Source organism: Mesoplodon densirostris, chromosome 7, assembly GCF_025265405.1.
Source record: "Mesoplodon densirostris isolate mMesDen1 chromosome 7, mMesDen1 primary haplotype, whole genome shotgun sequence".
NCBI classification, from domain to species: Eukaryota; Metazoa; Chordata; class Mammalia; order Artiodactyla; family Ziphiidae; genus Mesoplodon; species Mesoplodon densirostris.
The window spans coordinates 55,051,691-55,064,225 of NC_082667.1; the positions used below are offsets into that span (position 1 = coordinate 55,051,691).

Genomic DNA, 12,535 nt, shown 5'->3' on the forward strand with positions numbered 1-12,535 from the left:
TGAGGGAAGTGAAATTTCAAGTAACAAAATTCCAGAATGAAAGCATCACTGACCCTGCAGCAAGCACTATTCTACAGAAAGATAGGGGGTAAAAAGTAAAATCAGAAATGTCAATGGAGAACTTACCTGTGATTAATCATTTCTAAGGCTCATTCTCCCAGTGGCTTTGATTGACCAAAGGCTTTTACCTTTTTACCTATACAGCTTTTACCTTCATTTAATTTCACATATACATCTTTTCTCTGTAACCAGAGAGAGAAGACAGGCTCAATATTGCAGCCAGAAGAGTTTGAGATACGAAGATCACCTCACCTCTTAGAGATTGTGGGACAGAATTTTCTGAGTCTTCTTCCCTCACAGGAAGGATCCATTTGGAATGAGTCAGATACAGAAGGATGGTCCAAATGACCTCTTAGGATTGCCCATGACAGGTACAGAACTCTAAATAGTGGCTAATTTACTTACAAGCATTCAATTATACTCCAACTTAAAAAAATAGCAGAAAATAAATTAAATTGGCCCTTTATTGTTATAAGGTGCTTGGCATCTTGTAGAGTGGAAGGAGTGAAATTGTGGTGTAGTATGTTACATAACATGAGAAAATGTACAAAAGAACAAGTGCAAAATAAAGTGGCTGGGAAAAACTAGGAAAGCCTTCCTGAGAGCCAAGAGAGAGGTTTGGGTTGATATTAAAACCAAAGCATGTACAAGAGGTGGTGTGATGGCCCCATCCACCTGGGGCTCTGGGAGCAGCTGGGAGCCAGGAATGGAAAGGAAAAGCTGCTGGGCTTGGGGGAGCATTTTCTCCCAGACTTCTCTCTGCCCCCAGGGAGCTCCCTTATACACTTGTGTTCGAGTATCTTCTGGCAGCATGTCTGCCATTTATTGTTTTTCTCACCGGATGTGTGAGGGTAATACCTGTCTCTCAGAACTGTCAGGAGGATTATAATCTACATCACATGTGATGTGCCTGGCGCAGTAGTGTGCTCATTTTACGAGGCCTCTGTCAGCCCAGAGCCCTGGAAGAGAAACCTTTCTCCAAATCCACTGCTTCCAGGTATCTGTCCCAGAAAGCAGCTCAGCACATCATGGTGGCACAGGGCTCTGTAAAGGTCTACATGAAAGCAGTAAAGACCGCAGGACTTCTAAGTGCTCAGAATTCCCCCTCTGGATTCTTGTCCAAAGGGAGCGCACTATAGCCATGTGGGTTTTGGGCAGGGAGTCCAGGGACCTGGGTGCTGGAACCAGTTCTGCTACCATCCAAGTGTATACCTTTGGGCAAGTTTGTTTCCCTTGTTCAACTCCTTTCACCTGATTCTTGAAGTAATGGTCAGTCCCCCTCAGTGTGCATCGGTATCATCTACCACATGCCAGGAACTATGCCAGGGGACAGGATATGGTGCCCTGCCTTCTAGAAGCACAGGGTCAGGTAGAAGTGGAAAGACACAGACCCAAATACATTTCACACAAGATGAGTGTCGTGATGGAAGCAGAGTGCTGTGGGAGCAAAGGAGGAGTGGTGAGTAAAGTGACAAGGAGACTTAGAGGACCTAAAGCACCATTGTGGGGCAAAAAGGCTTCTTTGGCACTTTGTGTAAGATTTTGATGCATCAGGGAAACATTCCAGAGAAAGGTAAATTATGCAAGCCCAGGGCTGGAGCTCAGGGAGTGTGTTTAGGGATGAGCGAGTAGTTCTGTGACTGGAGAGGAGATGCCACTACAGCGGGAGGTTGGGACATGAGCTCATGTGTTCTGAAGAGGAGGAGTTTCAGTCTGCTGCTCCAGAGGGTTCTGGCCAAGCTCAGGAAAGGGCACGGCAGCACCAACGCTTTTCTTTATTTGTTTGTTTATTTATACATTCATTTGCTTGTTTATTCAACAAACATTTATTCACTATTTACTATGTGACAAGCACTGATCCCGGTGCAGATGAGAGAAATGAATAAGACACAGTTTCTTCTTCCTTCAAGGAAATCACAGTCTGATGGAGGAGATAAGTAACAATGGTGCGTAACAGATAACAATTGCTGCCTGCTCCAAGAACAGAGTTGAGCAAGTGATTGCTTGTGCTGGGAGGTAGAGGATGTAAGACACAGCTTCAGAAGATGTGCCATTTGAGCTGAGTATGAGCTTGCCAGACTGGAGTAAGAGGCCTTCCAGACAGAGCAAACAACACAACAAGGCACGGAGGCCTGACTGCCTGGGGCATACGGGAATACCTGGGCAGTTGACTGAGTAGACCCCAGAGTGGGAAGGGGACCTGGGGAGGAGAGGTTGGAGAGGTGAGTTGGTGTTGGAATATGACTCGGTCCTTAAAGGCATTGAGGCAGTTTTGAAAATGGTTAAGCTGGGAAGTTAAGAAAGTAAATGTGAGCGGGATAAAGAGGATCAGAGAGGTCCTAGGCTGATGGTCGGGAGATGAGTTATTACCCCTTTCGTTATTGCAGAAGAAAATCAGGAGGACCTGAATTGGGGTGGATTCAATAGGACCTGATGTGATTATTGAGTGAGAAATCATAAGGTAACTCCAGGTTTCGGCTTGAGTGGCTGGTGCCTTTCCCAAACTGGAGAGTCAGGAGGAAGATGATGAGTTCACTCTTGCATATGTTTAAGGTGACTGCAGTATACCTGCAATGCTCTCCCCACCCCTGCACCACCTTAAAATCTTCCAAGGACTCCCATTCTCATCAGCCCAGGCCTGGCCCCTCCACGGTCATCTCGCAGCTCAGCCTCCTAAGGCACTTGCTCCAGCCTGAGCAGCTTGCGGTTCCTTGAACTTGCCAGATTGTGTTCTACTTCTGTGTCCCTCTAACTGGAACACCTTTTCCCTTCTCTTGCCTTATGCCAGGCCAGTTGCCAGAGTCAGTCAGAGGTGACATCTTTGGAGAAGCCTCCCCTGACTTTCTGTACCACCACCACCAGGGAGGGTTGGTATAAATCTGTCAACAGCCGCTTACTCACTGGCTTGATTATAAGATTTGCACGCAAAGGGACTTCCCTGGTGGCGCAATGGTTAAGGATCCGCCTGCCAATGCAGGGGACATGGGTTTGATCCCTGGTCTGGGAAGATCCCACATGCCGCGGAGCAGCTAAGCCCGTGCGCCACAACTACTGAGCCTGCGCTCTAGAGCCCGCGAGCCACAACTACTGCAGACTGTGTGCCTAGAGCCCACGCTCTGCAACAATAGAAGCCACCGCAATGAGAAGCCCACGCACCACGACAAAGAGTAGCCCCCGCTCGCCACAACTAGAGAAAAGCCCGCACGCAGCAACGAAGACCCGATGCAGCCAAAAATAAATAAATAAATTTATTTTAAAAAAAAAAGATTTGCATGCATGTCAACTCCTCTACCACTGTGCCCCCTCCCCCAGGGCAGGAGGCTTCTCTGTATCCATTGTGCCTGGCCCAGGTGGAAAGTAGGACATCAGTAAATGTTTTTTATTTTTTTATTTTTTTATTTTTTATTTTTATTTTTTTTTTTGTTGTTTTTTTTTGAGTAAATGTTTTTTAAATGAACAAATCCAGATGGGGCATCCACCAGCATTGGAAATTCCAAAAGACAAAATGAAAGGCACCAAAGACAAACGGACAGACGTGAACAACGTGAACACTTATGTCTACCGTTGGCTCCCTGGACCTCTGCTCCAGGCGCTTCGTTATCTAAAGGCTGGATGTTCAATGATCTAGGCCATGCCTGTCTCCTTGGTTATGTGTGTGGAATGAAATAGGAAGGGAGAGATAATACGGAGGACCAGAGCGGAGGGCCGTGGAAGGTGTGGGGACTGAAATGGAAGTCCTAGCCATCAAGGATGCAAGTTTACACAAGAGAGAGCTTGGCTGCTGAGGCACCTGTTTCCCTTCCTCTTTCTAAGCTGATGGGCCTTATTTTCTATCACCATCTGGTGGCCACATCCACAAATAACAAGCTCCCCATGAGCTGAGAGAGCTTGTGTAAGACGGAAGTTCCATGGATTGGCCTCGGTGGGTTAAGAGCTGCCCACCCCCCTTAAAGATAGCATGCAAATTTGTATGTATGTGAGACTTGCCTTATTCTGGTGAGAAGTGCCAAGAGCTTTTTATCAGATTCTTAAAGAGGCATATAGCCTCCAAAAAGCTGAGAATCACCACTAAATGATAGTTCTAGAATAGCGATTCCTTTCTTTCCCCCAAATGGAATCCTATGAAGAAACATACTGTAAGAGAAAAGCGGACCTGAATCTCTCCTTGCCCAGAACATCACCTTCTAATTTCCTAAGACACCTACGCAGAACACAGAATCCAGTTTGGAAACCACGCTAATACACCCAAAGGGTTGTGGAGTTTCAGAACCAGATGGACCCTTAAGAGCTATTGAGACACACCAGGTCCTGCCTTGGGGAAGGAGACTTGGTGAAGCCCACAGAGCATATCAGTGGCGGAAATGGAACCTGCACAAATCCCTTCGCCCCCACCCAGATTGTTTTACTTTTTTAATCTTATTTCCCCAAAACATGAATTTTTAAAAAGTAATAATCAAAACCTTTTCTGTCCTGAATATAGTTCCCAGACAGGAAAACATTTTTCCTGTAGAATTTTAGTCTTCTGGAAAGAGATATTTTCCCCTCTAAATGCCTCTCAATGAACCATAATATATGATGGAAAATAAATCTATGGCTTACATTTGAATAGTTCTGTATAACGTAGAACAATACGTTAGCTGACTTGTTTTACAGTGGGAAAACTGAGACTCAGATAAAATGACTTGCTATTTTCTGATACCAACTTAAGGGTTCTTTCCGCTATCTCACAGCCTTTGTATACAAATGCGTATATTTTGTGGCACTTAAAACGATAAACAAGTGTGTGGTATAACTAGCTTGTTGATATATATTTGGGGAGGTAAGACCAACCTCTGCTAATCACGGCCATTTGGGAGTAGGGAAAGGGATGAAGGCTAACACTGAACATATACTTACTAGATACACTGGAGTCCCAATTTCTAAGCAACCTTCAAAGCATGATTTTAATCACCATTTTCGCAGACGCATTTACTAAAGCTCAGAGAGAAAACGTGCCTTGCCCAGATAACCCTCAGGCCTGCCAGCCTCCTCAGCCTGTGTGTTCCACACCACCTAGCTGCACAGGGTTTGAACAGGCCCGTTTGCCTCGCTGGTGGGCAGCCCTGGCCTCCTCTAACCCCCGCACCCCCGGCCTCCTCTAACCCCCGCACCCCCTTCTTTCTGTCTCTTAGGAGCGCCAGCTTCTCTCAGGGCACCAGGGCCTCGTTTCTCATGAGGAGCGACACGGCCGTGCAAAAACTTGCCCAGGGCAACGGACACTGTGTCAACGGGGTCAGTGGTCAAGTCCATGGCTTCTACAGCCTCCCCAAGCCAAGCAGGCACAATACAGAATTCAGAGACAGTACCTACGACCTCCCCCGGAGCCTGGCCTCCCATGGCCACACCAAGGGCAGCCTCACAGGCTCTGAGACAGATAACAAGGATGTGTACACCTTCAAGATGCCCAGCAACACCCTGTGCCGTGAGCTTGGGGACCTCCTGGTGGATAATATGGATGTTCCGGCCACCCCACTCTCAGCCTACCAGATCCCTAGGACATTCACACTGGACAAGAACCACAACACCATGGCAGTCGCCACTCCTGGGGACTCGGCTGTAGCCCCCCCACCCCGGCCCCCCAAGCCAAGTCAGGCAGAAACACCTCGATGGGGCAGCCCTCAGCAGAGGCCTCCAGTCGGTGATAGCAGCAGATCGGCCTCTGCCGCTGCAACCATCCCCAGGCGCAATACCCTCCCAGCCATGGACAACAGCCGACTTCACCGAGGTCAGTGTGAGCCCTTGCTGAGGCCGGGGGGAAGGGAGGTAGCGCAGGGGTTCTCAGTAGTGCGCTGGTTCTTGGTCATCCATGCCAAGGAGACTTAAGTCCCACCCAGGGGACCTGTGATACTCACAGGTTTAGGCATCTTCTACCCAGACCTTTCCTGGTTTGTCCTCCAGCACTGGAGGCTATTAGTGGACCCCACAATGGCAAGCATTTAGCAGACCCTGCCTGAGAGAAGTTACTGTTCTGCTAAGGAGGGGGAACATTCTTGGTTAACCACAGTACAACATATTATGGGTTTAGAGGTCCAAATCACAGTCTTTTATTCATTTGTAAATCAAACCAAAGATTTCAAAAATAAATTTAGAAGACTAGTCCAAACTGGAGCCAAACCTATGTGGACCAACAGACTTTTAAAATCAAATCTACAAAATATTTTCTAAGCCACATTTGAACCTCTGGTTAAAATCTGAACGTCTGTCTGAAGTATTAAATTCTGTTGTTGCTGATTTCCCACTGAGAGTATTCCAACTCTGCATATAACCTCCTCTGTTTGATGAAAAAGTAGAATAATATTAATTCCTTTCATTTTGCATCTGCTAACACTGGAGCTACATCCAGAAGCCTGGGAGGAATTTGAGCTGAGGAGTGATATGATAGAAGCAATCCCTTATCATTAGGGGTTGAGAGCAGTATCTTCAGAGTATCAGTAAGACTCTGAGCCACACTGGTGAGGGTGTGGGGAAGTGTCAACACAGGGATTGACTCTGGTAGGCTGAATTTGAGCTGAGGAGTGATATGATAGAAGCAATCCCTTATCATTAGGGGTTGAGAGCAGTATCTTCAGAGTATCAGTAAGACTCTGAGCCACACTGGTGAGGGTGTGGGGAAGTGTCAACACAGGGATTGACTCTAGTGAGTGCACATGGATCTTCCTTCCTCTGTCGTAGCTTCTTCCTGCGAGTCCTACGACTACCCCCAACATGGTGGAGACAATGCAGGCCGGTCCACCGAGTCCATGAGTGATGCAGTCAGCGCTTTTCTGGTGAGTGGGGTTTAGCCAGGGGTCCTTAAGTCAGCTCGGGTGGATTAAAGGTCACACGCATGGAACTAAAAACACAGCCCAAAAGCGTGATGGCATCTCCCTCTTAGGAGCCTGCCTGGCTTCTTGTCTCAGTTCAGAACCCTGGGTTGAGTTTTTGGAAAGTAAGATGAAGGTATCCTGATCTGGAAGAAATGTGTGTACTATGCACTAACTTATAAGGCTCATCACTGTGGGTAAGCAGGAAGGGTCCAGAATGCAGAGGACCCAGGCGCTGGGATGGTGGCTCTAAGGCAGCATCCTTACCGTGAGGTCTCACCTGGAGGAGGAGACTCCAGGCAGGGGTGGTGCTCAGAGTCAGGCTTAGTGGCAGAATTATGGTTTGAGTGCAGGATCCCAGGCTGCCCCGAGGAGGGGGTTGATGACAGTTCTCCAAGGTGTCAGGCCCAGCTAAGCTGACTAGGGCCTGGCTTCAGGCCCACTGGAAAGACTGAAATCGGGTAACTGAAGCAAAAGCAGCTTAGTTGTGTGTCTGGAAAGACAAGGCAGGAGTTAAAGGAAGGCTGTGGCCGGGGTGGCTGCATTGTACAGCCCTGTGGCAGCTCTGCGTGCAGCCTGGCGGTCACACTGAAAGCTGGGCTGGGGAAGCACACCTGATCCAGACCTCACCTGCCAGGGCCAAGGCTTCTCTTAGGCTCCTTGCCCTGCCAGTGGCAGGTGCTGACCTGCCAGTGATGAGTCCGGACTTGAGGAAGCGGGAGGGTCCTGAACCAAAGCTCTTGCTTGGTCAGGCATTCAGAACGCCTCGTGGATATTTTATACTAAAGATTTATCACAAGTTATAAGTAAGCTCCAAGGGATCATGGAAGGTAGAAGAGACCCACAGACCTCATTTCTTCCCGTCTCCTCCTCTGCTTTCTTATTTGTTTTTCCCAGGGTCTGCCTTATAGCTTCGCAGCACACCCAACTCAGTCTTTTCTTGCCTTGTGTACAAATTCTCACCCCTGCTTGTTTCCTGTCATAGTAACAGCAGTAATTCTTTTCACTCCTAGCCAGGGAAAACAGTCGTAGGCCGATCGGATAGCACCAATTCCGAAGACAACTACGTGCCCATGAATCCAGGCTCCTCCACCCTGCTGGCTTTGGAGCGAACAGGTGATAATTCCCAGAGTGTCTACATCCCCATGAGCCCGGGACCCCATCACTTTGACCCGCTTGGCTACCCCACCTCAGCCCTTCCTATGCACCGAGGCTCCAGCCGAGGGAGTGAGATCCAGCCACCCCCTGTCAACCGCAACCTCAAACCTGACCGGAAAGGTAAGTCCACTGTTTCCTCGTTCCATCTCTGGACAGTGTTCAGGGACTGTTTGCATTCCTTTAGGAATCAGGTGGATCCTAAACTTTTCTTGCAAGGAAGTGGCAGCCTCTGGGGCCTAAACCAACCCCCCCCACACACACACACATTCTCTCTCTCTCTCTCTCTCTCTCACACACACACACACACACACACTCTCTGTCTCTCTCTCTCTCTCTCACACACACACACACACACACACACACAATTCATCCCAATGGTCTGGCACCCTAGGGACTGGCTCTTGAGGAGCTTTGATGAGCAGGAAGAGTGCAGCAATCAGAAGCACAGGGTGGATTCAGGTGCCGGCTCTGCCACCTGCTAACGTGATTATAAACAAATCATTCTATGTCTCTGTGCCTCATTTCTCATCTGTGAAATGGAAAGTGTAAAACGTACCTCCCAGAGACATTGAAGGACATAGATAATATGTCTAAAAGTGCTTCATAATGTATGAGGTGTAATTCAAGGATGAGGTATTTGCGTTAGCTCTGGGGCTGGGCAAGGGAGAACTGACAGTGCAGTCCATGAAAAGGTACACGGTGCTACAATAGAAACGATTGAGCTTTCAAACCAGGTAGATGTGGGTTGGAATCCTTACCCAGCACTTCCTAGGTGTGTGACTTGGAGTAGATCATGTAAGTTCTCTGAGCCTCAGTTTTCTTACCTGTGAAGTGGGGATAGTCACACCTGCCTCCCAGGTTTGGTTAGAAGGAAAGCATCTAGGACATTGACTCTAGTGCATGGCAGGTGTTCCGTAAAGTTAGCGCCGTGCCCTCTGCGTTTAGACCAGGAAGAAGTGCTGCAGTTCAAATGTCAGGTCTGCTTCGACCTCATTCTGCAGGCCTGGACCAGTGGCAGGGATTCAAAGGGAGAAGTAGAGTCACTGGACAGACATAAGCCCCCTTTGGGCTGGCCGACAGAGAATGCAGATCTCAGCATTTGGATTGAAGCCTTCAGGACCTTGTGACGTTCACCTTCCTCCACGGAAGGCTCCACAGTCCCGGTGGGCAGGGGGCGGTCATGGTGGCCTTCTCTGTGGTGTTTCAAATATCATCTCTTGTTTTCATATGCAGTCACAAATCCAGGGAAAAGAGTCTGTTGTCACATCCTGTGTCCCCACTTTAGGTTCCGAAAGTATGATTACCATAGGTACGGTGCGAAGAATATAAAATTTGGAATCTGAAGACATGACTTCAGGGCCTGTCAACATGGGCAGAGATTGTGTAACCCTGCTGAGAGCTTCAGTCTCCCCCTGAACAACTGGGATGAATAGGAATGATTCATAAATGCACTTGTGTGTCACGTGTGTTTGTATGTGTGGCATTATCATCATCGGCTGATGACTCGACTTTCTGTTCCTGCTGCAGCAAAGCCAACACCACTTGACCTGAGAAACAATACCGTCATCGATGAGCTCCCCTTCAAGTCACCCATCACCAAGTCTTGGTCCAGGGCCATGTAAGTGTCTATTTGTGGACACGGGAACTTGGAACGGGGCCATCAGGTTGGTGAATGGAATGGGTCACTAGGCTGTGTGCCAGGAAAGCTGCATCCTGCTGCTGATGGTTATTGGTAGCTCAGGGCTTGGTTTTCTTCTTCTGTGGAGGGAGAAGAATTGTCCCTGCTCCGTATCAGATCTTAGTCTGATAATGGAGGGCAGAGGTCTGTCTGGGGGTGTGAGGGCCAGGGCCCAGCGGGAGGCTGGATGTGCCCCAGGGTTTACTCCCTGTCTTCTCCCCACAGCCACTCCTTCAACCCAGGATCCACCCAGTACTGCCGCCCCATCTCCACACAGAGCATCACCAGCACGGACTCGGGAGACAGCGAAGAGAACTACGTCCCTATGGTGAGTCCTCTGGGGTCCCCTGGAACCCACCTCTCACTTCCCCACTTCCCGGCTCACTAATTCACCCCGGCCTCAGGGCACCCACATTATTCGTGATTTAGTTTGCGGCTGCAAATCCGTCTTGAGCACATACATGTCCAGCACTGTGGGGTCATCGTCAGAGGCAAGGAAGACGTGGTCCCTGCCCTCGAGGAGGCTGCTCTCTTAAGGGGCAGAGAAGGCCTGCCTCTCTCACGACTGTAACACAGATGGCACGGTCGGTGTCCCTGGAGAGGCGGTGCTGCAGGGATGCACCCACAGGATGGGCGGTCACACCGGACTAGGGAAAGGGGAGGTGCTGAGGCGGAGTGGCCGTGCAGACAGGAACACGGAGAGTGATGGTCATTAACTCTGGGTGAAGGTGGAGTGGGCAGGCGGGGAGGTTGGACTGGAGTCAGATCATGAGGGACCCCAAATGCTGTCTTGGGAAGTCTGCACTTGTCCTGGGGCAGGAGGGAGCCCCAGAAGAGTTAGCAGGCCAAGTGGTGTTTCAGAAGAGTCATCAGGGGCCTGTAGAGAAGAGCTAGAGCGGCCTTCAAAACTAACTTCCTTGTTCTATCCTGTTAAAATCTTTCAAAACTAAAAGATCTCTTCATTTCCTTATCCCGTTGTTCCCATGACCATGAGGAGGTATGGGAGTGTAAGTGTCTATTGAGTGTGTGTTATACCCCACTCAGCGGTGGGGAAACACACGTGTGCATGACTCAGTGTGGTGAAGGCCCTCACAGAGGGAATAAACACAGGGTTCTGCCCCCTGAGATTCCCAGTACAAAGGGAGTAGCTGCCCAGCACCTGGTAGTTGCTGCATAAATAGAACAAATCTACCAATCAATAAAGCAGCCAAAAAAAAAAAAAAACAGAGCATAGGACTATTTATTGCATTTCTCATTAGAAGGTGTCTTCAGGAAAGTGCCAGACAAGTTGGTCTCGATGCCTGGATGAGACGGGACCCTGGAGCGTGTCCTCTGAGAGCTGCTGAGGGACTGGGGCTTTGTGCCACCTGGGGATGAGGCCCCTCTGTTGAGACCCCTGAGAAGCTGGGGCTGGAGGGACACGCTGCTGCGGTGTGACGACCCCACTCCGGGCCGTGGGTGGGAGCCCCAGAGAAGCAGATCTGGTGCAACAGCAACCTTTCCAGGGTCCAGTGTGTAAAGGACATGTGCTCCCTTCTTGGGGCCAGCAAGCGGGGGCTGGTCTGTCGGGGAGATCACAGGTGAGACGCGGCCTGATGCCCTGGAAGGGAGGCAGCGTGTCACAGTGGGGTAGTCATCCCTGCTCACCAGCTGTGCAGCCATGGGCAAGTTGCTTTACTTCTCTGAACCAGAGTTTTATCTTCGTTTTAAAAAATAAGAACAGTAATAGTACCTACATCACAGGATTGTTGTGAGGGTTTAGACAAGAACGTGAGAAGTCCCCGGTGCAGTGCAGGGCACAGAGTCGGCACTCATTGAGCTAGTTAGTTGCTCTTACTACCAGAGGTGTTTTTTTCCCAGTGGTGGGTTAATCTGTTTCCTAAACTAACTAATGGTCTCTCCCTCCTTTGTGATAGCAAAACCCAGTGTCTGCATCTCCCATTCCCAGTGGCACCAGCAGTCCGGCCCCTAAGAAGAGCACTGGCAGCGTGGATTATCTGGCCCTGGACTTCCAGCCGAGCTCCCCAAGCCCCCACCGCAAGGTGCCTGGGGCGGGCGGGTGGGTGGGCATCAGTCCGGGCTTTGGCGGCCCTGAGGGAGGGGTCCTGGAGGCCAGCTGCCTTCAGCGCAGGCCGGCAGCACTCTGCTTCTGTGACTGGGCCGTGTTGTAGCCTGGGTCTCTGGGGGCTCACGCGCCCTCACTCTCAGCACACAGTTACCCTGAGCCCGTAGGACCGCATCCGTCAGCCCACCCACCGTCGTGCGGATGGGCCAACGAATGCACACGGAGACACGAGCTGCTCGAGGTCACGTGTGAATCCACGACAGAGCCGAGACTCTCGGGGATCCTGTGTCCTGGTCCTGAGTTCTTCTTTGAGAACTCGCTGTCCAGGTGCAGCCTGCAGAAGGGCTTCCGGGCCTGGGAAAGGCCCCCCTCAGGAAGCACACTTAGCTGCCCAGTCCAGACAGCAGCCCCGGCACAGCATCCCGCACAGGGTGGCTATGCGTGCTCACCGCGAGCCACACACAAAGCCCTGTGGCTGGTGCTTGTTGGCACCCGGCACAGTCCTTCCCCTGGACAAGTGGCCACAGGGAGGTGGGTGGAGGCGCAGGTGAAAGCCTGGAGCCATCCATCAGGCCAAGGAAGGGCCTGGGTCCCCCCAGGAGCTGGGACATTGGGACGGCGGGCAGGGGCTGTTGAATCAAACAGGAGGGATGGTGCGGTTGCGAGTTCAGGCCTTACAGGCCACTTTCAGAAAGAAAAGGCAGGTCAGAGACGCAGGTAGAGCCCCACCTC

The 12,535-nt window shown here is 50.3% G+C and overlaps 1 protein-coding gene across 2 annotated transcripts in view; it reads left to right on the forward strand.

Moving 5' to 3' along the window:
* Positions 1 to 12,535, forward strand: part of GAB2 (GRB2 associated binding protein 2) — a 201,636-nt gene that overhangs the window by 184,425 nt on the left and 4,676 nt on the right. For both annotated transcript variants that reach the window (XR_009532947.1, XM_060102978.1), the window contains exons 4-9: positions 5,232 to 5,824; positions 6,772 to 6,866; positions 7,916 to 8,180; positions 9,588 to 9,678; positions 9,964 to 10,066; positions 11,655 to 11,780. Coding sequence is in view for 1 of the 2 variants with exons in the window: in XM_060102978.1 (XP_059958961.1) it covers positions 5,232 to 5,824; positions 6,772 to 6,866; positions 7,916 to 8,180; positions 9,588 to 9,678; positions 9,964 to 10,066; positions 11,655 to 11,780 (1,273 nt within the window). In the remaining variant the exon portion in view is untranslated. The remainder of the gene's footprint in view (positions 1 to 5,231; positions 5,825 to 6,771; positions 6,867 to 7,915; positions 8,181 to 9,587; positions 9,679 to 9,963; positions 10,067 to 11,654; positions 11,781 to 12,535) is intronic.